The sequence below is a fragment of the Rhinoraja longicauda genome, chromosome 31 (genome assembly GCF_053455715.1).
Source record: "Rhinoraja longicauda isolate Sanriku21f chromosome 31, sRhiLon1.1, whole genome shotgun sequence".
Lineage (NCBI taxonomy): Eukaryota > Metazoa > Chordata > Chondrichthyes > Rajiformes > Arhynchobatidae > Rhinoraja > Rhinoraja longicauda.
The window spans coordinates 16,060,414-16,086,768 of record NC_135983.1 but is presented as its reverse complement, the minus strand read 5'-3'; the positions used below and the strand labels follow the sequence as shown (position 1 = coordinate 16,086,768).

Genomic DNA, 26,355 nt, shown 5'->3' with positions numbered 1-26,355 from the left:
CGTGGGTTTAAGGTGAGACGGGAAAGAGTTAATAGGAACCTGAGAGGCAAATCTTTCAGCCAGAGGACGGTCGGTAAATGCTACAAGCTGCCAGAAGAGATATTTGAGGCAGGTACAATGATAACATTTACAAGACACACCTCGGACACAGGGAGAGGAATGGTTTAGAGGGATATGGGCCAAACATGGGTAAAGGGCGGCACGGTGGCGCAGCGGTAGAGTTGCTGCCTTACAGCGAATGCAGCGCCGGAGACTCAGGTTCGATCCTGACTACGGGCGCCGTCTGTACGGAGTTTGTACGTTCTCCCCGTGACCTGCGTGGGTTTTCTCCGAGATCTTCGGTTTCCTCCCACACTCCAAAGACGTACAGGTTTGTAGGTTAATTGACTGGGTAAAATGTTTTTAAAAATTGTCCCTAGTGTGTGTAGGATAGTGTTAATGTGCGGGGATCGCTGGGCGGCGCGGACCCGGTGGACCAAAGGGCCTGTTTCTGCACTGTATCTCTAAATCTAAAAAAATCTAAATGGGACAAGCGTAGGTGGGCATCTTGATCAGCATGGACCAGTTGGGCTGTCGGGCTTGATTCCACTTGTAGCCCTTTGTCACCACTAACGTTTTTGGAGTCTCCCTCAACCAACTGGACTATTGGCATGTTATTCACAAAGTAGTTGATGGAAGATCTGCCCATATCTAACGTCCTAAGCAATCTTCACATTGAACACCCAGAGTGATGTCCACATTAATGACTGTCTTGAATGAGGAATACACCGTGTCAGAGTTGTGGTGTGTGCACGCGCGCAGATTTTCAGTCCCCCTATTCGGACTTCACAATAAGAGCTCCATGTAGGAAAGCTGCACCCACCGGCTGCCCGTTCTTGTACCAACTGATGGCGGGAGGCGGGGTACCAGTGGCATCACAATCCAGAGTCAACGGTTGATTGATTAACGCAGTGACGTTCTGTATCTGGTAGTTATTCTGAATTTCAGGGGGAACTGGAACAAAAGAAAGCATAGAGGAAGGAAGAGAGATTAAACACACCCCACCACCGTCACCCTACCTCTACTAGCTGGAAGGTCAATGGCGACGGGTAGCTGGGAATGCACGTTCGCATTCTCTCACAGTTTCACCCCATCTTGTCTTGAAAACATGTCGCCAACTTAACTCCATGAAAATAGATTCACAGTCATGGGGCTGTGCAGCATGGAAAAAAAACCTTCAGCTCAACTTGTCCATGCTGACCAAACTGGCAAATGTTCCATTTGCCCACATTTGGCCCATCTATCTATATACTAAAACTCTCGTTTGTTTGTTCCTGAACTACAGCCAAAACGGTACGCGATAGCACGACCATTTTAGTCCCACCTTACTCACCGTCGTCCCTTTGGTGCTAATGGAAGAAGTTTAATTGAAATTGGTGTTATATTTTTTAAGTTATTCACATTTTAAAGTTTAAATCTATCTCCTAGGGAGAGAGGGAGGGAGGGAGGGAGGGGGGGAGGGGGGTGGAGGGAAGGGGGGATAGGGTGGGTTGAGGGGATGGAGTGGGGGGAGGGGAGAGTGGAGGGGGGGGAGGGAGGGAGGGGGGGGAGGGAGGGAGGGGGGGAGAGGGGAGGGGGGAGTGGGGGAGTAGTGGGGGAGGAGAGCGTGCTGCACCAATGTAGGAGAGGTTTGGGCCCAACGGGTCCACTTGGTCTAGTAGCCTTCTAAATTCTTCCTACTCATATATCTGTCCAAATATCTTTTAAAAGTCATAATTGTATTTGTTTCTTTAGCTTCCTCTGACTGCGCATTCCAGATACGAACTACCCTCCAAGTGAAAAAGCTGCCCCTGAGGTTCCTCTTAAATCTCTCTCTTGTCACCTCAAGTCTACTGTAGATCCTCTTGCTTTAGAATCCTCTACCTTCTGAAAAAGACTTTATCTATGCCCCTCATGATCTTGCACACCTCATTGAGGTCACCCCTCAGCTTCATATGTTTCAAAGAAACAAAGTCCCGGCCTGTCCAAACTTTCCCAATAACTCATGCCTGCAAGCCTAGGTAACATCTTGGTGAATCTCTTCTGCACCCTTTCCAAGTTAATGACTTCTTTGCTGCAACTGGGATCCTGGAAATCTTTAACCAACAGCTACTGTGGGAGTATCTTCACCCCTTAACAATTTCAGCCGTTCAATGACGTGGCTCACCACCTCCTCAGGGGCAATTAAGATGGGCAGAAAATTCACGTTAATGGATGAATGATGAAGCAATAGCAAACACAGCAGGTGGAAACAACACAAAGACTTGATAACAAATCTCAGGTGTTGCCAAAGCAAATTCTTCTCTGTCATGAAGATTAAAAAAACAGAAGTGGGACTTGTCGGGCCTTGTAGTCTTACAAGTCTACTTTGCTTTTCAATAATATCATAGGTTACTCTGGGCCACATTCATTTTCCCATCCTATACCAAAGAGTGGAGGGTATTGCCAGGTTCATCACAGATACTGACCTCCCCACCTTCAAAGGAATCTACCTCAAAAAGGCAGCCAGCATCATCAAAAACCCACACCACCCTGGCCACACTCCGATTTCTTTAGTCCACACTCCAAAGACGTACAGGTATGTAGGTTAATTGGCTGGGTAACATGTAAAAATTGTCCCTAGTGTGTGTAGGATAGTGTTAATGTGCGGGGATCGCTGGTCGGCGCGGACCCGGTGGGCCGGAAGGGCCTGTTTCCGCGCTGTATCTCTAAATCTAAAAAATCTAATTTCTCTTCCACCATCGGGAAGACGGTACAGGAGCCTAAAAACCATGACCACCAGGTTCAAGAACGCCTTCATGGTCAGAAACCATCAGGCTCTTGAACACCACACGACAGCAACCTCAGTATGTTTGCTTGAAATAATGAATGTTGCTTCATGTTACAGCTTAAACGTTTACCTCTGACTTGCAATCGATATTTTCTTTTGGAAGAGCCAGCCTCATTTGTTGCAATGCACAAGTAATCTCCGCTGTTATAGGGCAAAACTGAATCAAGCAGAAGCGAACCATCCTCCAGTATCGAGACCCCTGGTTCATTGCCCAGCAGTTCCAATCCATTCTGCAGCCAATGTATAACAGGCGGAGGAGTTCCTGAGGATAATGAAACCAGAGCATAAATAGTCTCACAGGATACATTAATAAAGTGATTCAAATAGTGATTGGAAAATGGAATTACTCCACCATATTGCCCGACACAGAAAAAGGCTTGTCCGTGCCAACCCAGATGCATTGTACGTGGTACACAGTCATTAATATTCATTGCAAAGAGCTGATGGCCCAGCACTGGAGCAATCTACAAATTCCAGCTTAATTTACAAAATACCCTTATCTGCAACCTTGTGTTTTCTGCTTGTTCACCAATTATTTATCCAAATTGTACCATCAACACCATGAAGTGTGAAGAGAACTTTGTATGAGTCACTACCGAATGCCTTTTAGAAATCCTCATGGATTGCAATCACTAGTCACCAATCTGTCAACTCTGCTAATTGCATCCTCAAAGAAAATCTCAAGTAACTTTTGTTAAATGCAATGTATTTGACATGTAATCATGGTGTTTTCCTCTCAATCAGATCGTACTTTTCTAATTGCTTTGATATCACTTCCTTCCGTGTACAAATTATCTTAGTCGGAGGTTGCCGGGACCAACTGGCTGGGATAATCGGCAGTTCCTGTTGGGATAAAGTGGGAAGAAAGAGTAGTCTGCCCGTTCCCACCCCAGGTGCTGTCTGACCTGCCGATATCTTCCAGCACTTTGTGTTTTGATCAAGATCCCAGCATCTACAGTTAATCCATTTGCATCTCCAATTAGCCAAAAGACCTCTGCTTTGCATGGGTGACAGGCTGAATGTATTCACCACTACGATTTCTGCATGGTTGTTGGATGAGTATGGAGTTGAAACCTTTTATTTACAACTAAATTATTGTTTCTGTATTTGATTAGTAAAACATTTCCCTTTAGTCTCATCATCACCACTACAAAAAAAACATCCATCTCTTTTTCCTTGGACATGTCACAGTGCAATCTGCATGATCTTCAGATATGGGAAGGCAATTGAAATGTGGAGCACAATTTGTCCTTCAACTGATTATTCTAATAAAGTGCTATGACATTAAGACGTTTGAAGCCACAAGCAAATAACTTCTGACAGTGGGTAAGCACGCAGTTTACATAATTTCCAACATTATAAACAGCTATAAATGCTTACTTGTATTGTGTTTACACAATGTGTTGACCTCAGAGACACTGCCGGGTGGATTTGGCAGCAATTGCTGACACAGTTATAAGAGTTATAGAGTACAGAAACAGGCCCTTCAGCCAATCCCGTCCATGCCGACCAACATGCCTTCTAAGCTAGTCCCATTTGCCTTCAAGAGAGAGAGCTAGATAGAGCTCTCAAGGATAGCGGAGTCAGGGGGTATGGGGAGAAGGCAGAATGATCAGCCATGATCACATTCAATGACGGTGCTGGCTCGAAGGGCCGAATGGCCTCCTCCTGCACCTATTGTCTATTGTCTATTGCCTGTGTTTGGCCCATATCCCTTAAACCTTGCCTATTCGTGTACCTGTCCTAATGTCTTTTAAACATTGTCATTGTACAGCCTTTCTCTGGCAGCTGTGGTGACCAAAGTTCGATGAACTACATGATCTCCTTCTGTACTTGATACATTATTAGTTCAAGAATTTAGATTCCCAAATGTGACAAAAATCCTGAAATTAAGTTGTACATATGTTTAAGATGGTAACTTGAAATAACAAACAAATCCCTACTGTTTTAGCAAAGTATCAAAACATCCTTCCTATAATAGGTCAACCAGAACTGCCCACAATAATGTGGGCTAAAGTTTTAACTAGTGCAACCTGACTTCCTGACTCTTGTACTCAAAGTCCCGACTGATGACGGCAAAAATTCCAAATGTCTTCTTTACCGCTCTATCTACTTGTGTTGCCATTTTCATGGACCTATGGACTTGCGTACCCAATATCCCTCTCAACATTAATGCTTCTAAAAGTTCTACCATTTACTGTAGACTTTCCCCTTCCATTTAACCTCTCAAAAGGCAACACCTCATAGTTTTCTGGATAAACCTCCAAATGCCCAGGTAAGACTTTCAGCAAGACCCAAGCCAAGTCTTCACAAATGTTCCCTTCTGCTCATTCTCCATGACACGTTCTCAGAGCCTCAAGGAAGCCAAAGCTCTGTCCTGCCCGAGTCCCTTGAGACACCTCCCCACATCAAGTGGCTGTTGCCTACCTCCAGCTGGGCAGCGAAGGATGACCCTCTCCTTGGCCAGTCGCTCCTGTTCGGCATCGAATTCTTCTTCTTCAGCAAAAAACGGTGGCTCTGATCAAAAAACAAACACTTTGAACTAATTATGGCAACACATTAACGTCAATCTGCATCAAATGGCTTATTCAACATCCAGAGTAAGTAGGGTGGTATGGTAGTGCAGTGGTCGAGTTGCTGCCTTACCGCGCCAGGGACCTGGGTTCGATCCTGACTACGGGTGCTGCCTGAATGGATTTTGTACGTTCTCCCCATGACCTACATGGGTTTTCTCTGGGAGCTTCAGTTTCCACCCATGCTCCACAGGTTTGTTGGTTAATTGGCTTGGTATAATTGTAAATTGTCCCTAATGTGGTGGGGCGGGGCGGGGTGGGGTGGGGTGGGGCGGGGTGGGGTGGGACGGGGCGGGGCGGGGCGGGGCGGGGCGGGGGTGGCGGGGCGGGGCAGGGCGGGGTGAAATGAACATATTTGGAATCGCAGAATATCACAATTGAACAGGAAAAAATGGGTGGAGCAGAGAATTTTATCCAGACTTCATTCCGCACACAAGAGAACGTATAAGGAAAAACAAGTCATCTTACAGATTAGTTCGTGGCCTTATCCGGACCAGGTCCTGTGGGTGTTGCTAGTCGTGGTCTGAATGTTCACTTACCAAGCACCATCAGTGTCATCTCAGTCACATCCTGGCCAACGTTATTGGTTGCAACACAACGGTACACCCCGGTATCAGAGAGCTCCACGTCCTCAATGCTGACCGAACCGTCGGGCCCATCAAGGGCTTCCCTGGCGCCCTGCAGCAGGGCCTCATCACCGCGGTACCACCTGATGACTGGCATTGGGTCACCATGTGCCAGACATGGAAGGTCAACAAACTGCCCCACAATAGCTTTCAGAAGGTGGTGTGAAGGTTGGATCTTGGGGGGAACTGGAAAAAGGGAGACAAATGAGAACGAATAAAATAATAATTCAGCCCATGGACTTGCCCAGTTTAATCATCTTATAAAACAAAATTCTCTGGTTCCCATTCCCCGAATTAAATTCCCCGAATTAAATTCAACCCCAGACCATCGATGGATTGTGTCCTATATTTCACACGCTTGTCTTGGTGGTGGCACAACCTTGCAAACACAGTTCAGGGGGTTTCATGACTGAAAATGACAAGGTTAACCTCGACGTTGTCTGTTGACCCCACAGAGGTGCAAGAGAGAAATATCTCAGGCTGGAAACATGGCCATCCAGTTATAGAGTCGTAGATCCATACGTCAGGGAAACAGGCCATTCAGCCCATCTGAACAAGATGCCCCATCTAAGCTGGTTGCATTCACCCACCTTTGGCCCATACCCTTCTAAACCTTTCCTATCCATGTACCTGCCGATAAACGATTAAGCCAGGTGAACCAACAGCCGTACTGCAGCACGAAAGAATGTATAAAGGAACGATGACAAAAACCTATAATAATTAAGTGTAGGAAGGAACTGCAGATGTTTGTTTAAACCGAAGATAGACACAAAAAGCTGGAGTAACTCAGCGGTTTAGGCAGCATCTCTGGAGAGAAGGAATGGGTGACGTTTCGGGTCGAGACCCTTCTTCTGTCTGATGTCAGAGGGTCTCGACCTGAAGCATCACCCATTCCTTCTCTCCAGAGATGCTGTCTGTCCCGCTGAGTTACTCCAGCTTTTTGTGACTACCTGCAATAATCATGTTCATTCTGAAGAGATCAATGAGCTGTGGCCTTTTAAGAGTCTTACACCCATTCATTGTAGGTCCTGGAGTTTAAGTACTCTCATCTAACTTTTCACGCTCCAGATTTATCCAAATCAAGCAGTAATCTAGAACTGGTTAATAAAAGGAGAATTGGGAATCAGATTCAATCTATCCTTTCAAAAATGAATTAGGTACCTGTACGAAGGGAAACTTTTGTCGGGCTATTGAATCAGAGGCAGAAAACAGAACCAAGAAGAATACTTAGATCAGGATGACAACTTCTTTGGGTGGGATGATCTTCTGTGCCATGGCAATACAGCCATAAACAGCACAACACTCCCTCTTAGCTACTGCTACGGCTGAGTAAGTTCCTTGTGAGACCACCCCTTACCATGTGTTAGACTGCCAAAATCTATTATGATATGCCTCAAGTCAAGCAGGAGATATATGTTGGACCAGGTATGAGAGGGCAGCAAGGTACGATGGTCAGCATGGAGATGATAGGCCATGAACCTTGCTTCCATACGGTGGGACTCAGTCACTCATAGTCAGTCAGCCACACACTCATGGAACAAACCCCCAAACACAACACACCCTGGGGAAGGCAAGAACATGGAGGGGGGGAAATGAAGCCGAGGGTAATAACTCTCACCGTGTATAATGAGCTGCAGGGTCAACAAGGCATTTCCTACCCGGTTGATAGCAGAGCACCTGTAGAGCCCACTGTCAGATACCCTGGAGTTCAAGATCCTGAGAGACCCCGATGGCAAGAATGTGTACCTGGAAGGACAGAACATGGGCGATTCAGGAAACAAAGAGCTTTGCACATTGAATTCAAACAAATTCTTACAGAAAGACCTCAGGCAGGAGATTAGAAGTGCCAAATGAGACCATAAAATGTCTTTGCCGAGTTGGATTAAACAAAATCCCAATGGATTTTATACCAACATTAAAAGCAAGAGGGTAACCAGGGAGAATATAGGACCCTTCAAGGATATTTCCAACCTGGGAGAAAGATTCTGACTGTCTACCATATTTATGCCTCTCATGATATTATATGGTTCGATCAGGTCTCTCCTCAGTCTCCGATGCTCCCGAGAAAACAATTTACATTTGTCCAACCTCAATCTTGTAGCTCATACAATCCTGGAAATCAGCAGAACAGCTTTTCCATATCAAACTGTGAAAACGCAAGTGTCCTGTAATTCATCCGGGACATTAATTATTTTGTTAAATACTTTGCAACACTGTGAATAGAAAGTCAAACTCTAAAGCCAATTGGCAACCGCAAAAAAAAGGAAAATTAAAATGTCATTTTTTATGGTTAAATTACATTCAGATGAGATCAGAGCAGCAAGTCTCGTTCACAATGATCTAAGCACCCTGAAGGTGAACAATAGGCATTCTTGCATCTGCTTATTGCAGAGAGGAAAATCAAAGCAGCCTACTAAGAAATTTAGCCCCACTCCAAGAGTAACTCAGCCTGAGTGTGCTTGAACTCTCACGGCTTCTGTCAAAATCTTGCATGTCTCAAGTTAAATCCCCCCACAAACACATCTCCAATGTACCAGATGGGCAAACAGAGATGTACAAGACTCCAAAGGCATACAGGTTTGTAGATTGTAGGAAGGGACTGCAGATGCTGGTTTACACCGAATAAAGGCGGGACAAGAAGCATCTTTGGAGAGAAGGAATGGGTGACTTTTCGGGTCGAGACCCATCTGAAGAAACGTCACCCATTCCTTCTCTCCAGAGATGCTGCCAGTCCCGCTGAGTTACTCCAGCATATTGTGTCAATCTTCAGGTTTGTAGGTTAATTGGAGTGCGTACTGGTCGGAGCAGGCTCAGTGCGGTGATGGGCCTGTTTCCATGCTGTGTCTCTAAACTAAAAAAGTAACCAAAGAGAAAGGCCCAACAACCTTAAATAAGGCAAGGGTACAATATATTGTAGTTGAGTTCAACATACTGGCAGCATTGTTATTGGTGTTGGTTTATTATTGTCACGTGTACTGAGAGACCGTGAAAAGCTTTTACTTGCATGCTATCCAATTAAAACAGATCATACCATATGTGAGTGCAATCAAGTCATATATAAGTCCAACAGGCAGTGCAAAGAGAAAAGTACCACAGCGATTCAGTTGGCATAGGGATTTAGAAGTGTGGATTGATGGGAATTGGATGACAGTCGAACCTATCGAACAGGATACCTTAGTGGATCCAATCACATTCTTGTAATGTGTGGCAATAATTCGAAATTCTCTGATTCACAAAACCTGAGTGGCAGCAAACAACTGAACCAAAAGTTGAATGCTAAATTGAGCATAAATTTTAGATTGATCCAATCTTATCATTCCATGTACTAGATGTGGCACAGATAAAAAGTCATAGTCAAGGCACAGAAACAGGCCCTTTTGCTAAACTCTTCCATACCTACCCGGTTGCCTAACCTAGTCAATCCCAGTGGCCTGCCCCGAGCCCATATTCACCCCCCAAACCTTTCCCATCCACATACTTTTCCAGGTGTCTTGAATATGATAATTGTACCTGCCACTTGTCTCTGAACAAGGAGCTGATTGTTGACTTCAGGAGGGGAAAACCAGGGATGCCTGAACCGTCTTCACCGATGGGACAACGGTGGGAGAGAGTCAGCAGGGTTGAGTTCCTGGGCGCGCATATCTCTGGAGATCTGACCTCGGCCCAGCATTTGATGCAATCACAAAGATCGTCCAACAAAGCCACAAGGCCTATCCATGTTTTCCAAAGGCGCAGCCTGATCCGCTGCGGTGCTCCAGCACTTTGTATCCTTTTTTTGTAAAACAGCATCTGCAATTCCTTGTATCTAAAGCCTCCGCCCCCTTCAAAGATTGAGGAGATTCAGAATATTAACGGATACTCTATCGAACCTCGGCAGGTGCACAGCAGAGAGCATGCGGACTGGTTGCATTGCGGCCTGGTTTGGAAACTCGAATGCCCATGACCGAAGGAAGTTGCAGAAGGGCTCAAGGCAGTGCGGCGGCACCAAGCACTGAATATGGTATGTTTGCAGGTGATAAAACATTCCTTACAATGACCGTGTGCGAGTGGGCATTGTGGCCAGTAGAAGGAGCTTATGTTTTAACGGTACAGTATGGAAACCAGGCCATCGGCCCACCAGGTCCACACCAACCATCGATCACCCATTCACACTACTTTGTGCTATCCCACGTTATCATCCACTTCCCTGCACATTCGGGGCCATTTACAGAGCCCAATTAACCTACAAACCGGCCCGTCTTTGGGGTGTGAGAGGAAACCGGAGCACCCAGAGGAAAGCCACACGATCAGAGGGAGAACCTGCAAGTTCCACACAGACAGCAACCAGGATCAGGATTGAACCTGGGTCTCTGGTGCTGTGAGGCAGTGGCTCTACCAGCTGCACCACCGTGCCACTCTCTCCTGATCTGGGAGCAACCAAGTACCTAACTGGCAGAAGAGTTGGGCCACAGGAAAATGTGTACAGCTTGGAAATGCAAGAATCTGGCTGAAACTCAGAGGCTGAACTTTTTACAAAAGAGCCATTATCCCACAGCAATGACCTGGTTTTCCGTCAGCGTATTTATTCCACGGCTTTGTTGCCTCTTGGTGCCACTGCAAGATGATTCATAACACACAGGGACCTGAGAGTGCTGCACACTTCTGGTTTGCTGTGGTCTCGGGCGTTTACCCAGCCTGCAGTCAGTCTTGCCCTGTCTTCATGTCCTTCCAATGAACGAATTGACATTTGTTATTTGCCTCCATTGCCCCTCGAAGGTAAGAAACTCAACATGTGCTGAAAAGGGCCTTGACAAAAGAAAACAATCTCAAAACACGGTCACACGAAAAAACACTGATCAAAGAGGAAAGAGGTTCGAGGAGGGGAGCTGGAGGATGGCCAGGGCGATGATGAACGACAAACCTGCAGACCGCCGACAAGTGAAGGCAGCCCTGGCCAAGCTTCAAACTCCCCTTCAGTGTTAATCATAATCATCATCATCATCATCATAATCATACCTTATTAGCCAAGTATCTTTTGCAGCATACGAGGAATTTCATTTGCCATACAGTCATACCAATAGAAAGCAACAAGACACACAACATACATTTTAACATGAACATCCACCACAGTGACTCCTCCACATTCCTCACTGTGATGGAAGGCAAATAAGTTCAATCTCTTCCCTTCTTTGTCCTCGGGGGCCTTGAGCCTTCCGTTGACGGGACGATCTTGGCTCCCCTAGCCGGCGGTCGAGCCCTCCGCGTCAGGGCGATCAAGCTCCCACATCGGGGGGATCTCAGCTCCCCGCGCTGGGCGATCGGACCCCAGGTCGGGGCTAGTCGAACCTTCTGTGGCTTTGGAGCTTCCCGACGTCAGTCTCTCCCCGAGACTGCGAGCTCCTCGATGGTGAAATCCACAGGTCGCGGTTGGAGCATCGATCCCAGGCAAGGGATCGCAGGCTCCGATGGTAAGTCTACGGCCCCGCGGTGGGGCTCAAAGTCAGTCTCGAGCAAGGCCGCCAGCTCCATGATGTTCGGCCGCAGAGCGACCGGAGATACGATCCGGAAAACAATCGCATCTCTGGCAATGAACAACCGCCGACATGGCAATGTGCATCGTACGCTGTGCTTGTGACAGGGTCCTCGCGTTGACAGCTGAGGGACTGGGATTTCCTGGTGCATCTCATCAGTCAATAGCCAGAAAACAACTCAACATCAGAAACAAGCAACTTATTCAGTTTATGCAGCTGTTTCTACGGAAAGCCATCATTTGGACAGCTACATGGAGAGGATAGGTTTAGTTGGATATGGGACAAGCTTAGATGGGACATCTTGGTCAGCATGGATGAGTTGGGCTGAAAGGCCTATTTCCGTGCTATATGACTCAGTCACTGCTCCCTCCTAGGTATGTAAAAGCTCAAGGGTACTGTAGCTTCTCTAGGTTAAATTCTCTGAGTTAACCCCTCAATGTTAAATTCTCTAGGCTATATTTTCCAAGCTAAAATCTTTAGGTTAGTGTAACTCGTCCAAGAGCGTGATAAGGCCTCCACACTCTGCTTTACCACTACCACTAGTCATTTTGCTCCCTCCTCAATCTGAGCGCCTGTTTCTTTACTTTTCCTCTGTCTCGTCTTCCACGTCCCTTTCTCCTAATGCTCTTCTCCGTCTCTTCACCCATTTTCTTCGCCCTTTCCCTGACCTTTCCCATCCCACACTGTCTTGCCTGCGCCATTCCCCAAAGTTCCGTCTCCCCATTCATGCACGCTCTCCCTCCTCTCTTGCTTCTTTACCGTCTTTTCTCTCACCTCCACGCCACCTTTAACCCTCATGCTCCTCCACCTTTTCCTGATTTCCAACACCTCTCCTCCCCTTTCACGAGACACATTCCTCTCATTAATTCTATAGACCAGTGCCACGTTTAGCCTCTTCCTCCATTCCACCTTCCATCTCCAACTCCATCCATTGCGGTACCATTCTCCATCTTTTTCTCAACCCACACTTCCACAGCCAATTCCATTGTTTTCTCTGTCTTTGACTTGCATACAATGCTTTATCTCAATTCAACACAAGGGCTTTCTGTTTTGTCCAATGCCTTTCATTCCCCCCATTCCTTCTCTCCAGAAATGTTGCCTGTCCCGCTGAGTTACTCCAGCATTTTGTGTCTATCTTCGATTTAAACCAGCATCTGCAGTTCTTTCCTACACGTCTTGTCACTTTTAATCCTTTATAAAATATCTGTTTTAATGTGTTCATCAAAGCAGGTATAGATAGATATGTAGACACAAGCGTTTGCAGATGCTAGTTTATAAATATGTACGTTTGTGATAACACGCCTGGAGAGAGAAGAAAGATATCCAACATAATCTCTACCAGTTTCCAACAAGTGCAATACACTTTACAAAATATCACCAAAACTCTCAATAAATTCATACAGAGCAAAGTACAGCACTTGAAACTGAACAATGCCTATTTCCAACACAAAAGAATGCAACTTGATAAGCCCACAAATCACTATATTATGGCGAGTCCGAAACTTGTTGGTTGTAGACGAAGTTTATTGCAGCCGCAATACACGAATACAGAGTTAAACAACAAGGTACAGGACAACCAATACAAACTTACTGTCTTCCTTGAAGACTTCGCCGAACTGACTAAATCGGGCGCCAAACGCGCACATGACATCGCTGGCCAATCAGCGATGTCGTTCCCTGGACCAATCCCCATGGTCGCGTTCCCACGTGACCTCGCTGGCCAATCCGAGGGTTCGACGACCTGGACCATTCTCTATGGTCGCTACATGACCCCCCCCAGAACCCGAGGTGCGGAACCTAGCTGGGAGCCGGATTTCGCGACCATAACGAGTACGGAGAGGGACAGCCTGAACCACAGGAGCCGGAGGTTCCGGACTTGGTGGAACAGCCGGAACGAGAGGTTCTGGAGGAACTACCGGCACGGGGGGTCCTGGAGGAACTGCCGAAACGGGGGGTCCTGGAGGAACTGTCGGAACGGGGGTTTCTGGACTGGGCGGAACTAACGGAGGTCGGCCTCTCCTAGGGGTTTGACCGACCAGGACTGGTTGATCCGGGTCCAAATGGGCAGGTTTGAGCCGGGACACCGAGACGAGTTCACTCTTGCCGCCCATGTCTAAGGTGAAAGTAGCCGTTCCCTTACGTAAAACCCGGAACGGCCCTTGATAGACCCTCTGCAACGGGGCGCGATGGGCATCTTTACGCAGAAAAACAAACTCACAGTCCTTCAGGGAAGACGGTTCATGTACCATGGGACACCCATGACGTGAAGTCGGCACTGGAGCCAGGGAGCCCACCCGTTCCCGGAGAGACGCTAACGCTGATGGGACTGTAGGGAGCAGGGCTGAAGGGTCCGGAAACAGATCTCCGGGTACTCGAAGTGTCGAGCCATATACTAGCTCTGCGGACGACGCACCGAGATCTGGCTTAGGAGCAGTCCGGATGCCCAAAAGAACCCAAGGGAGTTGGTCTACCCAGTCCGGGCCTTCAAGCCTTGCACTGAGGGACGCCTTAAGTTGGCGGTGGAACCTTTCTATGAGTCCATTTGCCTGGGGGTGATATGCAGTTGTGGGTTGTAACTTGGACCCGTACAGTTCCGCCAGCGCGGCCCAGAGGGACGAAGTGAACTGTGGCCCTCTGTCAGTTGTAATAACTGCCGGGACCCCGAAACGAGCTACCCAATGAAGGGCCAAAGTCCTAGCACAAGACGCTGACGAGATATCAAACAATGGGAAAGCCTCTGGCCACCGGGTGAACCGATCCACCACCGTGAGGAGGTGAGTGTAGCCCCGGGAGGAAGGCAAAGGCCCGACCAAATCCACGTGGATGTGGAAAAAACGAAAAGCCGGGACCTCGAAATCCTGTACGGGGGGGCTGGACGTGGCGCTGGACTTTAGCGGTCTGACAGGGCATTACCTGTTTCCGCAGGCCATGCCAGACAAACCTCGCTGCTACCAAGGCAGAGGTGGAGCGGATGGACGGGTGCGCCAGCCCATGAATGGCATCGAAAACCCGGCGCTGAAGGGAGGGCGGTACTACCGGCCTGGGACGAGGAAGAGAAACATCGCACCAGACTTTCGTGCCCTCCGACCCACAAGCTACCTGGGCTAACTTCAATCCCGAAGTGGTGGACTGGTAAGCCGAAATGGTATCCGCTAGGAGCTGTGCCTCCGCGAGCTCCTGGGGATCCACTTCGCAGTCCACCGCCGAAATAGGGGGAAAAGCAGGTCTAGACAGGGCGTCAGCAACGGCATTAAGCTTACCCGCGATATGACGGACATCTGTGGTAAATTCGGAGATAGCAGTCAGGTGCCGCTGCTGGCGGGCCGACCATGGGTCAGACAATTTCAAAAAAGCAAACGTTAATGGCTTGTGGTCCGTAAATGCCACGAATGGGCGGCCCTCGAGGAAATACCTGAAATGACGGACAGCTAAATAGAGAGCTAGAAGCTCTCGGTCAAATGCGCTATATTTCAGCTCGGCCGAATTTAGTTGCCGGCTGAAAAACGCTAAAGGCTGCCAACGGCCACCGACCTGCTGCTCCAGAACCCCACCCACCGCCACGTCAGAGGCGTCAACCGTCAGGGCCGTGGGGGCGGAGGGGCTCGGATGGACCAACATGGTGGCGTCTGCCAAGGCTGCCTTAGCTGCCGTAAAAGCCGACTCTGCGGTCGGGGACCACAACAACTCTACCGGATTCCCTGCAAGGCATTGGAAAAGCGGGCGCAGGACTCGCGCCGCTGCCGGAACGAATCTATGGTAGAAATTAACCATGCCTACGAACTCCTACAGCCCTTTTACTGTGGTGGGCCTGGGAAAAGCCCGGATAGCTTCCACCTTCTCGGGCAAAGGGGCGGCGCCGGCAGGAGTAATTCTGTGCCCTAGAAAATCGAGGGCAGGCAGGCCGAATTGACATTTGGAGGGTTGGATAATGAGCCCGTGGTCTTGGAGCCGCTGGAACACGGTCCGCAAATGGGCCTGGTGTTCCTGCACTGAGGGGCTGGCTACCAGGATGTCGTCTAAATAAATAAACAAAAAGGGTAAACCCCGGCCCACGCGGTCCATCAGTCGCTGGAAAGCCTGTGCCGCGTTCTTTAAACCGAAAGGCATACGCAACCATTCAAACAACCCGAACGGAGTAATAGTTGCAGTTTTTTGTATGTCCTCCGGTCGCACCGGAATCTGATGGTATCCTTGCACCAAATCGATTTTAGAAAACACCACCGCTCCTTCCAGCCCAGATGAAAAGTCCTGTAGGTGCGGTATGGGGTAGCGATCAGCCGTGGTGACAGCATTGAGACGCCGATAATCGCCACATGGCCTCCACCCCCCAGATGCCTTGGAGACCATGTGTAACGGCGAGGCCCACGGGCTGTCAGACTGACGGACAATTCCCATTTCCTCCATCTTCCTGAACTCCGCCCTTGCCACCACCAGTTTGTCTGGCGGTAGTCTCCTGGCCCGAGCGAAAACGGGAGGGCCTTCGGTGCGGATGTGATGGACCACACCGTGCTTAGCCGAAGGTGCGTCAAAACGTTGGACGAGCAGCTCTGGGAACTCTGCCAGAATCGCAGCATACGAGTCGGGGGCCGCGACGACGGCCTGGACAGTAGGGCTGGGCGAGGAGGCGATTGTCGGAGCGACGTGCTCATCTTCGGCGGAGGGTCAGAGGTCGTTACCGCGGACATCAGGAACCAGTGAAAAAGCCCAGAGAAAATCTGCGCCCAGGATCGCTTGTTTGACGTCGGCTATGATGAATGGCCATTCGTACGTGCGGAGGCCTAACACAAGGGACATCTTCCGTGTACCGAAAGTGCGAATCGGGCTGCCATTAACCGCGATGAGGGTGGGACCTGTCTTACCCGATCTGGTTTCGAGGTCGGTCGGCGGCACTATGCTGACGATGGCTCCCATGTCTACCAAAAATTCTGTGTCCGTGAATCGATCATGGACATAGAGGCGTTGGTTCTGGCCAATCGTAACTGCCCCTATGTACGATCGGCCGAGGCATTTCCCGCGAAGGTACAAGGCAAACGACAGTTGCGGGATTCGTTACCCCATCGTAGGTGATAATAGCACCAGCCGCGCTTGTGCGGATCTTTTTGGCGGGCTTTCGGAGAATTGGCGGGAGACGTGGCGCCATCTTGCCGTCGCTGTGGCGTGGTCACCGATGTCGAGACTTTGTTGATTGAACCACTTGCCTTGTTTTTTGCCGCTATGAGCGCGTCCGCTTTCGCTGCATATGCTTCGGGGTCCTTAAAAGAACAATCCGTAAGCAGCAGTCGGACATCCTCGGGAAGTTTCTCGCGGAATGCCTGTTCAAACATCGGGCAATCCGTATGCTCACCGGCTAGCATCATCATTTTGGCCATGAGGACGGAAGGCAGTTGGTCTCCAAGATCCGGTAGGTGCAGAAGTTTTGCCGCACCACCATGCTTATTCAACCCGAAGGTTCGCAGTAATACCTTCTTCATGGCCTCGTACTTGTCTTCCGCAGGTGAATTTACGATGAACCGCATCACGCGCTTGGTTGTGTCCGGCGATAGAGCGCTGACGAGGTAGAAGTACTTCGTGGATTCGTCCGACACCTTCTTTATATGGAATTGAGCCTCGGCGTGGATAAACCAAGCTTGCGGTGCGTACGTCCAAAATAACGGAAGATGAACGCCTGCCGCGCTTGACTCCGGTGTGCCCTGCTCGGTCATCGTCACGAGGCGTCGGGTTCCTGCTCAGTCGGTGATCGTCCAGATCACGTCGGGGTCACCAATATGGCGAGTCCGAAACTTGTTGGTTGTAGACGAAGTTTATTGCAGCCGCAATACACGAATACAGAGTTAAACAACAAGGTACAGGACAACCAATACAAACTTACTGTCTTCCTTGAAGACTTCGCCGAACTGACTAAATCGGGCGCCAAACGCGCACATGACATCGCTGGCCAATCAGCGATGTCGTTCCCTGGACCAATCCCCATGGTCGCGTTCCCACGTGACCTCGCTGGCCAATCCGAGGGTTCGACGACCTGGACCATTCTCTATGGTCGCTACAATATGAATTATAAAACTAGTCGTTAATCAGAAAAAAATTCAGCCCACAGAAGCTTTGTATTATCATTATTCCCAAGAGCCACATAAAACAAGATGCAAGCTTAAGCTGTGCATCCGTTCCAAGTTGGTCTTTCCCTTCCCAAACATCTGTTCTTCTTTAGATATGCCAAGAGTTTTTTCCACTGTTGCCGATTATTTTTCAGGATGCAAGCAGGCTTGACCATCTACTGCAGACATCACAGATCATCACATCAACCCGGCCTGCACAGGAAACCTCTCTCCAGCTTAAAAAAAAGCCACAGACTTATATTTTCAAAACTGAAGCCAAATACTGCTTTGCGCTAGTCATTTTGCTTTCCAAGAGAATGTTCCAGATGAGATATTTTTAAATGGCAGATTTGCTTTAGTCGTGATCGCTGCTTTCTTCCTTTCACCCCGGAGCTTTGCTTGGCGTGCAGGCGGTGTCCCGAGAACAAGAGTGCTGACAGTGCAAGATCCCAGCTCTCCTTCGTCCGCGCTGAGAGCCTGGGCACTGGGAACCTGTCCCTGTTCTCCGTGTCGCTGCTGGGAACCTGGTGCAAACCTTCGCAGTGAATCACTTCACAGCTCAGTGTGGAAAGGCTGCTTGTGACAGCTGATATAGGGTGGCATGGTGCGGGCAAAGTCACCAGTGACTGTGGTGTTATAAGGCTCAGATGGTCAGTGGGATATGGGCCAAAACGCAGGCAAGCAGGGCAAGAACATAGAAGAGTACCGCACATGAACAAGCCCTGAAGCCCACGATGTCTGTGCTGAACATGATGCCAAGCCAACCAGCTGGGTCGGGGAGTCTGGTCAGCACAGTGACTGCAGCCATTGCTGGGGACTGACTGACCCTGCTCCTATGTCGACAGCCCAGGCTTGATGGTCACAGAAATGCCACAGAGTCTCACGGTACGAAAAGAGGCCCTTCGGCCCACCCTGCCCAAGCCGACCAAGTTGCCCAACCAAGCTAGACCCACCAGCCTGCATGTGGCCCACATCCCTCAGAACCGTTCTGATCCAGCCACCTGTCTAAACGTCTTTCCACATGTCTAACTCTGTCTGTGGCTTTGAGCTTTGATTGAGAGTATGTGGATCTCTTACACAAAACTGCAGATGCTGTATATCCGAGACAAAATCCGAGGTGGAGGTCCCACTCATCACCTCGTGTTGGACATAATGTCACTCCCCCCTCTTTGTTGGCCTGTACTGCTTTCCCCACCCTAGTCACGTTGTGACCATCGGGAAATTTCTGACTCCATTGCCAACTTGAGATACCTAACTCTCCTCCAATCTTCCAGGTAGTTAGAGTTAGAGCTAGAGACATACAGCACAAAAACAGGCCCTTCGGCCCTACTTGTCAATGCCACCCAAGATGCCCCATCCAAGCTAGTCCCAGTTGCCTGCGTTCGGCCTATATGCGTCTGAACCGTTCCTACCCATACCTGCCCAAGTGTCTTTTACATGTTATTGTACCTGCCTCAACCACTTCCCCTGGCATCTCATTCCATCTACCCACCACCCTCTGCATGAAAACAATTTTCAAAGATAAACAATTTTCAAAGATAAACAATTTTTCCTCCTTATTTCGATAACTACCAGCAAAAAGAATTACAAAAATGGTTTAACAACAATCACAATGTTTGTTCATAACCTGTGGATTGCTCGCTGGAGCGCACTCAGTGGGCCGAAGGGCCTGTTTCCGTGCTGAACCTCTAAAGTCTAATCCCCATGAAGGGTGTATAGAGTCTGCGGCTTGCCTGCAGTCCGTCTGTCTTTTGTGTTTTTTGTTGTTTTTGTCTGAATTGTAGTTTTAATATGGTGTAGGGTTTGTATGTTATGTTTGGGGGGGGGGGGGGTGGTGGGAGGGAACGGGAACTGTAAAATTTTCTCTCCCGAACGGAGACGCGACCTTTGTTTCTGTGTCGTGTCTCCGTTCCCGTTGCGGCCTACCACCGGCCATGCACCTGGGACCACCTGGGGCTCTGGTTCGCAGAGCCCGCGGCCCGGACTCACCAACTGCGGCGCTGGCCGCCTGCGGATGCTGCGGGAGCGGCTGCGACTCGTCTTCGGAGGCTCCGGCGCGGGCCGCGTGGACGTCGGAAGCCCGCAGGCCCCTGGGTGGGGGCCAACATCGGGACCTCCGGCAGCGGCAGAGGCAGCGTGTTCGCCCGCCCCGAATCGCGGGGCTTGGGTCGGCCCGCCGCGGACCTTTCACCGTCCGGCGCGGCCTGGAATAGGCCACGGGATTTTCACCGCCCAGCGGGGGCTTCAATGTCGGGAGCCCCGACCGCCCCGACGTGGCAACTCCAACAGCCTGACCGCGGGAGAAGACAGCAGGGGAAGAGAAAAGACATTCTGGCCTTCCATCACAGTGAGGAGGGACTGGAGGAGACTCACTGTGATGGATGTTTCTTTTTGTTTGGTGTTAGTTGTGATTGTATGTGTTATTGCATTTTTATTGATTAATCTTATTGGTCTTATTGTTCAACTGCGGGTAATGTTTCATTTCACTACACATTTATGTGTATGTAACAAATAAACCACTATTGACGATTGACTATTGAGTCTGGGATGCAGATCAAGGGGTGGTTCAACTTCTAAAACTGTGAAACAAAATCGCAGCACACAGTGAATGCACACGGTGGCCTGAAGGGATTTATGGTTCCCATGACATCCTCTCCGATGAAGCGGTACACCATGGCATTTAAAAGGCCGTGTGAAGGGAGGAACTGCACATGTTCTTCAAATGTTTGGGAGACATTTAAATTAACTGCTTGCTGGTCAGTTACATGGAAACTTAGAAAGTAGGTGCAGGAGGAGGCCATTTGGCCCTTCGTGCCAGCACCGCCATTCATTGTGATCATGGCTGATCATCTACAATCAGTAACCTGTGCCTGCCTTCTCCCCATATCCCTTGATTCCACTAGCCACTAGAGCTCTATCTAACTCTCTCTTAAATCCAAACAGTGAATTGGCCTCCACTGCTCTCTGTGGCAGAGAATTCCACAAATTCACAACTCTCTGGGTGAAAAAGTTTCTTCTCGCCTCAGTTTTAAATGGCCTCCCCTTTATTCTTAAACTGTGTCCCCTGGTTCTGGGTTGCAAGATGAAGGCTCAGCCTTTTTCCCAGGGTAGAGGATTGTAAAAATAAAGGGCATAGGCTCAAGGTGAGAGGGGAAAGATTTAATAGGAACCCGAGGGGCAACTTTTTTCACACAGAGGGCGGTGGGATCGGGAATGAATTGCCAGAGGAATTAATGAAGGCGGGTACGGTAACAACTTTTAAAAGGCATTTGGACAAGTTCATGGGAAGGAAAGGTTTAGAGGGATATAGGCCAAACACAGGCAAATGGGATTAGCTGAGATGGGGCATCTGAGTCTGCAAGGATGAGTCGGGCTGAAGAGCCTAGTTCTGTGCTCTACCACTCTATGACAGAGAAGAGAGAAAGGGAGAAAGACAAGAGAGAACGAGTGTGTGAGAGTGAGTGTGAGAGTGAGCGTGAGTGAGAGAGTAGGAAAGGTTTGTGGGGTGAGGTTATTGCTGTGGAAGTGTTGCGTGCATTCTGATTCAGTAAATGGAAATCATGCTCTTCTAGTTGGATGCTTTCCACACATTTAAAATCCTAATTCCACGCCATAAATCTCTCCCGCTGCCTCATCTGCTTCCTCGATCCATACGTGAAGTACATGGTCTTATGTTTCATGGTTCTCCCAAACACATCCATTAAAAATAGAATAGCCTTTGTATCACATTTTAATGGAGTACATTGAAACACCATCAGTCAGCAATCAGAATGTATTTTTAAAATTCCCTGTGGACTGAGTTATGACAAATACACATCAGTACAAAGTCACTGAGAATGAAGGCAAATGACAAAGGAAGGAAAGGAAGGGGTTTAGAAATATCCTACACCCTCGGGACATCTCAAAACTCTGGGGCACGAGGGTTAGGTACCTTGTTGTTTAGTTTAGTTTAACATGTCCCATCTACACTAGTCTCACCTGGCTGTGACCCATATCCCTCTAATATAATCCTATCCATGTACCTGTCTAAATGTTTCTTAAACATTGCGATAGTACCTGCAAGTACTCAAGATTCCAGCATCTGTAGTTGCTCATGTCTCTGTTAATCAGGCTTGGCGAGCACAGCAAGTGACTGAAATTACTCATTTTACACATGGTTTGGATGGAACTGTTCTCTACTCATTGCATTTTCTGGAGAAATTACCCTTCTTCGACTGGGAAAAGTTGGTCAGCATGAACAAGGTGGGCCAAAGGGCCTGTTTCTGTGTAGTATGACTCGATGACTACGTTGTTTTTACATTATGGAGAGACAAGGAACTGCAGACGCTGGAATCCTGAGCAAAAAAATGTAAAGCGCTAGAAGAACTCAGTGGGTCAGGCAGCATCTGTGAGGAGAATGGACAGGTCGGGTCAGGTCCCGACCATGTTTCAGGTCGGGACCACTCTCTGGAGTCATGGCCTGAAACATCATTTAGATTTAGATTTAGATTTAGAGATACAGCGCGGAAACAGGCCCTTCGGCCCACCGAGTCCGCGCCGCCCAGCGATCCCCGCACATTAACACTATCCTACACCCACTAGGGACAGTTTTTACATTTACCCAGTCAATTAACCTACATACCTGTACGTCTTTGGAGTGTGGGAGGAAACCGAAGATCTCGGAGAAAACCCACGCAGGTCACGGGGAGAACGTACAAACTCCGTACAGATGGCGCCCGTAGTCAGGATCGAACCTGAGTCTCCGGCGCTTTCCATTCCCTTCACAGATGCTGCCTGATCTACTGAGTTCCTTCAACACTGTGTTTTTTTTAAACTTTATGTTTTTTTTCTGTTCTTTTATCTTTGTGTAACATGTAGATTTGTTTCACGGTTGAGATGTCCCACTCCACCTCCAGTCCATAGACCGCTGTAGTGCAGTCAGTAAATATATTATAAGAATGACGTGGATTCAGTTTATCCACTCGATTGTGCGAGGAAGAGCAGTAACTCTCCTTCAGCACCTCACTTCATGCCAGCTGAGATCACACGCACAACTCCACATTGTGGCTTGAATCTCCTTGGGACATCTTTCTATGTTCACGGCTGGTGGATGAAGGTTACACTGGAATGACCATTGAAGTGTAGTTGAAATAGTCAGAGAGGCGAGAACAGCAGCTACTTACATACAAGGGAACCTAAAAAACTGCAAATAAATGATCACCAGTCAAACCTATTCAGTTGGTCGGTGTAGGCACATTGGGCTGAAGGGCCAGTTTCCACCCTGTATGACTCTATGAGTAAAATACAAAGTGCTGGAGGGGGTCAGTGGGCATATGTGGAAGGAAGGGATTGGCGACATTTTGGATTGGGACCCTTCTTCAGACTGGTTGTAGGGGGGGTGGATACTGATTAATAAGAATAGCAGCCCAACGTCTCAAAGGTTGGCACAAAACCACAACATGCAAGTTTATGCCACAGGACGCATCCACTGCAGTGGCAGTACGCTTGCAGGGGCCTGCGATGCACCTTGCTGCGACATGCGCCAGCATGCATCGATACCTGCAGAGACGCATTACCTGGCCGATGAGACTGGCAGCAGTCGAGAGTCTTTCTTCCACCTGACGATGGGAGGAGGAGAGCCCTGGGCCTCGCATGGTAACGTCACCTCTGTCCCAGCAGTGCCACTGATTTCGATCAGCCCACCCAAGTCCTCTGGATTAATCTCACCAATCCTTGGTTTTGCTGCAATTCAAGACGTACAATTAATAGTAAAGCCACATTATTATTTTGCCTGTGTCTTTGGTTGCACGGGGGACTTCAAATTTGGAATTGCACTGTTATGGTTATCTATATTAATATTATTAATTCAATGAATTATTGATTATTATAAGCATAGTTATATTGGATGGATATGAGGAGAATGGAGGCATAAGGATCTAATGCAGGACAGAAGATATTAGTTTAACATGGCATCATGAATGGCATGGATAATGTGAGCCGAATGGCCTTTTCCTGTACTGTACTATGTTCTATACATTTATCTGCGTGTTATTGTGTCAATGGGCCTGTTAAGTTGTGGCATGGAAGGATTTATTTGTTCCATTGTTGGCACATTTGACAATTGGAACACACTTCACCCTTGGCTTATATCTCTGTGAAATGGTCACTTCCTTTTGTCTCATTCAATTTCTTCTGGGAGTTTTACACTCAAACCTGTTCATCCTCGAAGAATTGAGCAGAACTTTCGGTATAATGTGTTTCGGAACACCCTGTTGAACGTAACAGCAAGATCACAGTTTACATGCTCCCTCCCCAAGCTCCGTTGCAGAAGGTAATCAGGGGCCGTTTGTCAGTGAGCAAGTTGTTTGCAGAGGGACACACTTTTGGTTTGGAAAGAAGTGAAGGAGAGAGGAGATCTCAACAGTTTGATGGCACCACAAATTTGGTGAAGGAGGTCCCGCTTCGCCCACAGATTACTACCAATGGGGATGTTATCACGAGTTGGGATGAAGGGCCTGTTTCCCTGCTGTTTCACTCTGAGACTCAAACATATTTGATTAGCAAAAACAACTTCCAAGAGTTGATCGGTTCCCAGAGGCAACAACCTCTTCTGTTAAAACTAGTTTTCAGTTTAGTTTATTGTCAGGTGTCCCGTACAGTGAAAAGCTTTTGTTGCATGCTAACCAGTCAGTGGAAAGACAATACATGATTACAATCGAGCCATTTACAATGTATAGATACATGATACGGGAATAACGTTTAGTGCAAGGTAAAGCTAGTAAAGTCCGATCAAAGATAGTCCGAGGGTCACCAATGAGGTAGATAGTAGTTCAGGACTGCTCTCTAGTTGTGGTAAACCGAAGATGCACACAAAAAGCTGGAGTAACTCAGCGGGACAGGCAGCATCTCTGGAGAGAAGGAGACGCTGCCTGTTTCGGGGCGAGACCCTCAGAGATGTCACCCATTCCTTCTCTCCAGAGATGCTGCCTGTCCCACTGAGTTGCTCCAGCTTTTTGTGTCTATCTTTGGTTTAAACCAGCATCTGCAGTTCCTTCCTACACAGGCTGGTTGTGGTACGATGGTTCAGCTGCCTGACGATAGCTGGGACTCATTTGGATTGGCACAAGTGGACAGCGTGGATCTGGGGCGTGACTTTAGCTTTTAGATTTTTTAACTGTGCTCCTCACAGAGGTTGATGTCTGTAACTTGTGTGCCTCAGTGTCCTGCGGCTTGGCGAGGTGTGAGTGAGTGCATTGATCGCACTGGAAGTGTGCAGGTCTACATTTATAAACAACAGGGCCAAGCTTCTTACTGTGGACAAACAGCTGGAGTTCCCGGCTGGCAAACCCCACCACGTTGGAGGCAGTGCAGACGTAGACTCCTGCATCCTCTGATGATGGGGCAGCAATCACGAGGCTCCCGTTGGCGTCAGTGTAGGTGCGTGGGTGCAGCTGCTCTCCTTCCTAAGGGTGCATTCAGAAACAATACATTCACAAGCTTTCAAATACTGATAGGGAAGAAACACTTCTGATCACAGTTGTTATATTCCCAGTGACCATCCCACTACCCCAGCCCTTCTTATCTCATGCATCAATTCCAAGCAAGGGAGAAAGAAAGCTGACTGGCCCCACAACTCCGTTCAGTGTCCTAATAACTTGAAATACGTCATCAAGTTGGAAAGGGCCCAGAGAGATTCTCCAGGATGTTAGGATGTTACTTGGGCTTGCAGGCTTGGGTTACAGGCTGGGACTTTTTTCTTTGGAGCGTAGAAGCCTGAGGGGGGGACCTTATTGAGGTGTACCCACGATCACGAGGGCCACGGATAAAGTGAAGGCGCACAATCTTTTTCCCGGGGAAGAGGTTTCTAACACTGGAGGGCAGAGGTTTATGGAGAGAGGGGAAAGATTTAAGAGGGACTTCAGGGGCAACTTTTTCACTCAGAGGGCAGTCCGTATCTGGAAATAAGCTGCCAGAGGAAGTGGGAGAAACAGAAGCAATTATGACTTTTAAAAAACATTTGGGCATATGTATGGAAACAAAGGGTTTAGAGGGCTATGGGCCACCATGCAGACAAATGGGACTAGCCCAGTGCGCTATCTTGGCACTATGGACAAGGTGGGCCGAAGGGCCTATTTCCATGTTGTACAGTTCCAAGGGCGGCACGGTGGCGCAGCGGTAGAGTTGCTACCTTACAGCGAATGCAGCGCCGGAGACTCAGGTTCAATCCTGACTACGGGTGCTGTCTGAACGGAGTTTGTACATTCTCCCCGTGACCTGCGTGGGTTTTCTCCGAGATCTTCGGTTTCCTCCCACACTCCAAAGACGTACAGGTATGTAGGTTAATTGACTGGGTAAATGTAACAATTGTCCCTAGTGTGTGTAGGATAGTGTTAATGTGCGGGGATCGCTGGGCGGCACGGACTCGGTGGGCCGAAGGGCCTGTTTCCGCGCTGTATCTCTAAATCTAAATCCACTGTTAGCATTCCTGATGAAGGTAAGCTGTGCTCTACTCCTCAATTTTTGTTTTGTTATCAGGCTTTTCTGCAAGTCAATGGTAAATATCAATGGAGTTCCAATTGTTAGATTTGATCAGAAAATAAAATCCCTGCACATTCAGAACTTCCGTTTCTAACCTGATAAGTGACCCCCCCCCTCCATAGCAAGACTAAGTCATCCACCCTCACCAAGAGACCCACCACTCCCTCAGTTGCAATGACAGGTACATGG

At 48.5% G+C, this 26,355-nt stretch overlaps 1 protein-coding gene across 1 annotated transcript in view; it reads right to left on the bottom strand.

Annotated features, from left to right (window-relative positions):
• Window positions 1–26,355, bottom strand: part of LOC144608493 (hemicentin-1-like) — a 259,005-nt gene that overhangs the window by 155,614 nt on the left and 77,036 nt on the right. Inside the window, 7 exon segments of the mRNA XM_078426331.1 lie at window positions 863–993; window positions 2,919–3,110; window positions 5,276–5,365; window positions 5,961–6,233; window positions 7,666–7,793; window positions 23,205–23,370; window positions 24,941–25,091. Coding sequence (XP_078282457.1) covers window positions 863–993; window positions 2,919–3,110; window positions 5,276–5,365; window positions 5,961–6,233; window positions 7,666–7,793; window positions 23,205–23,370; window positions 24,941–25,091 — 1,131 coding nt within the window.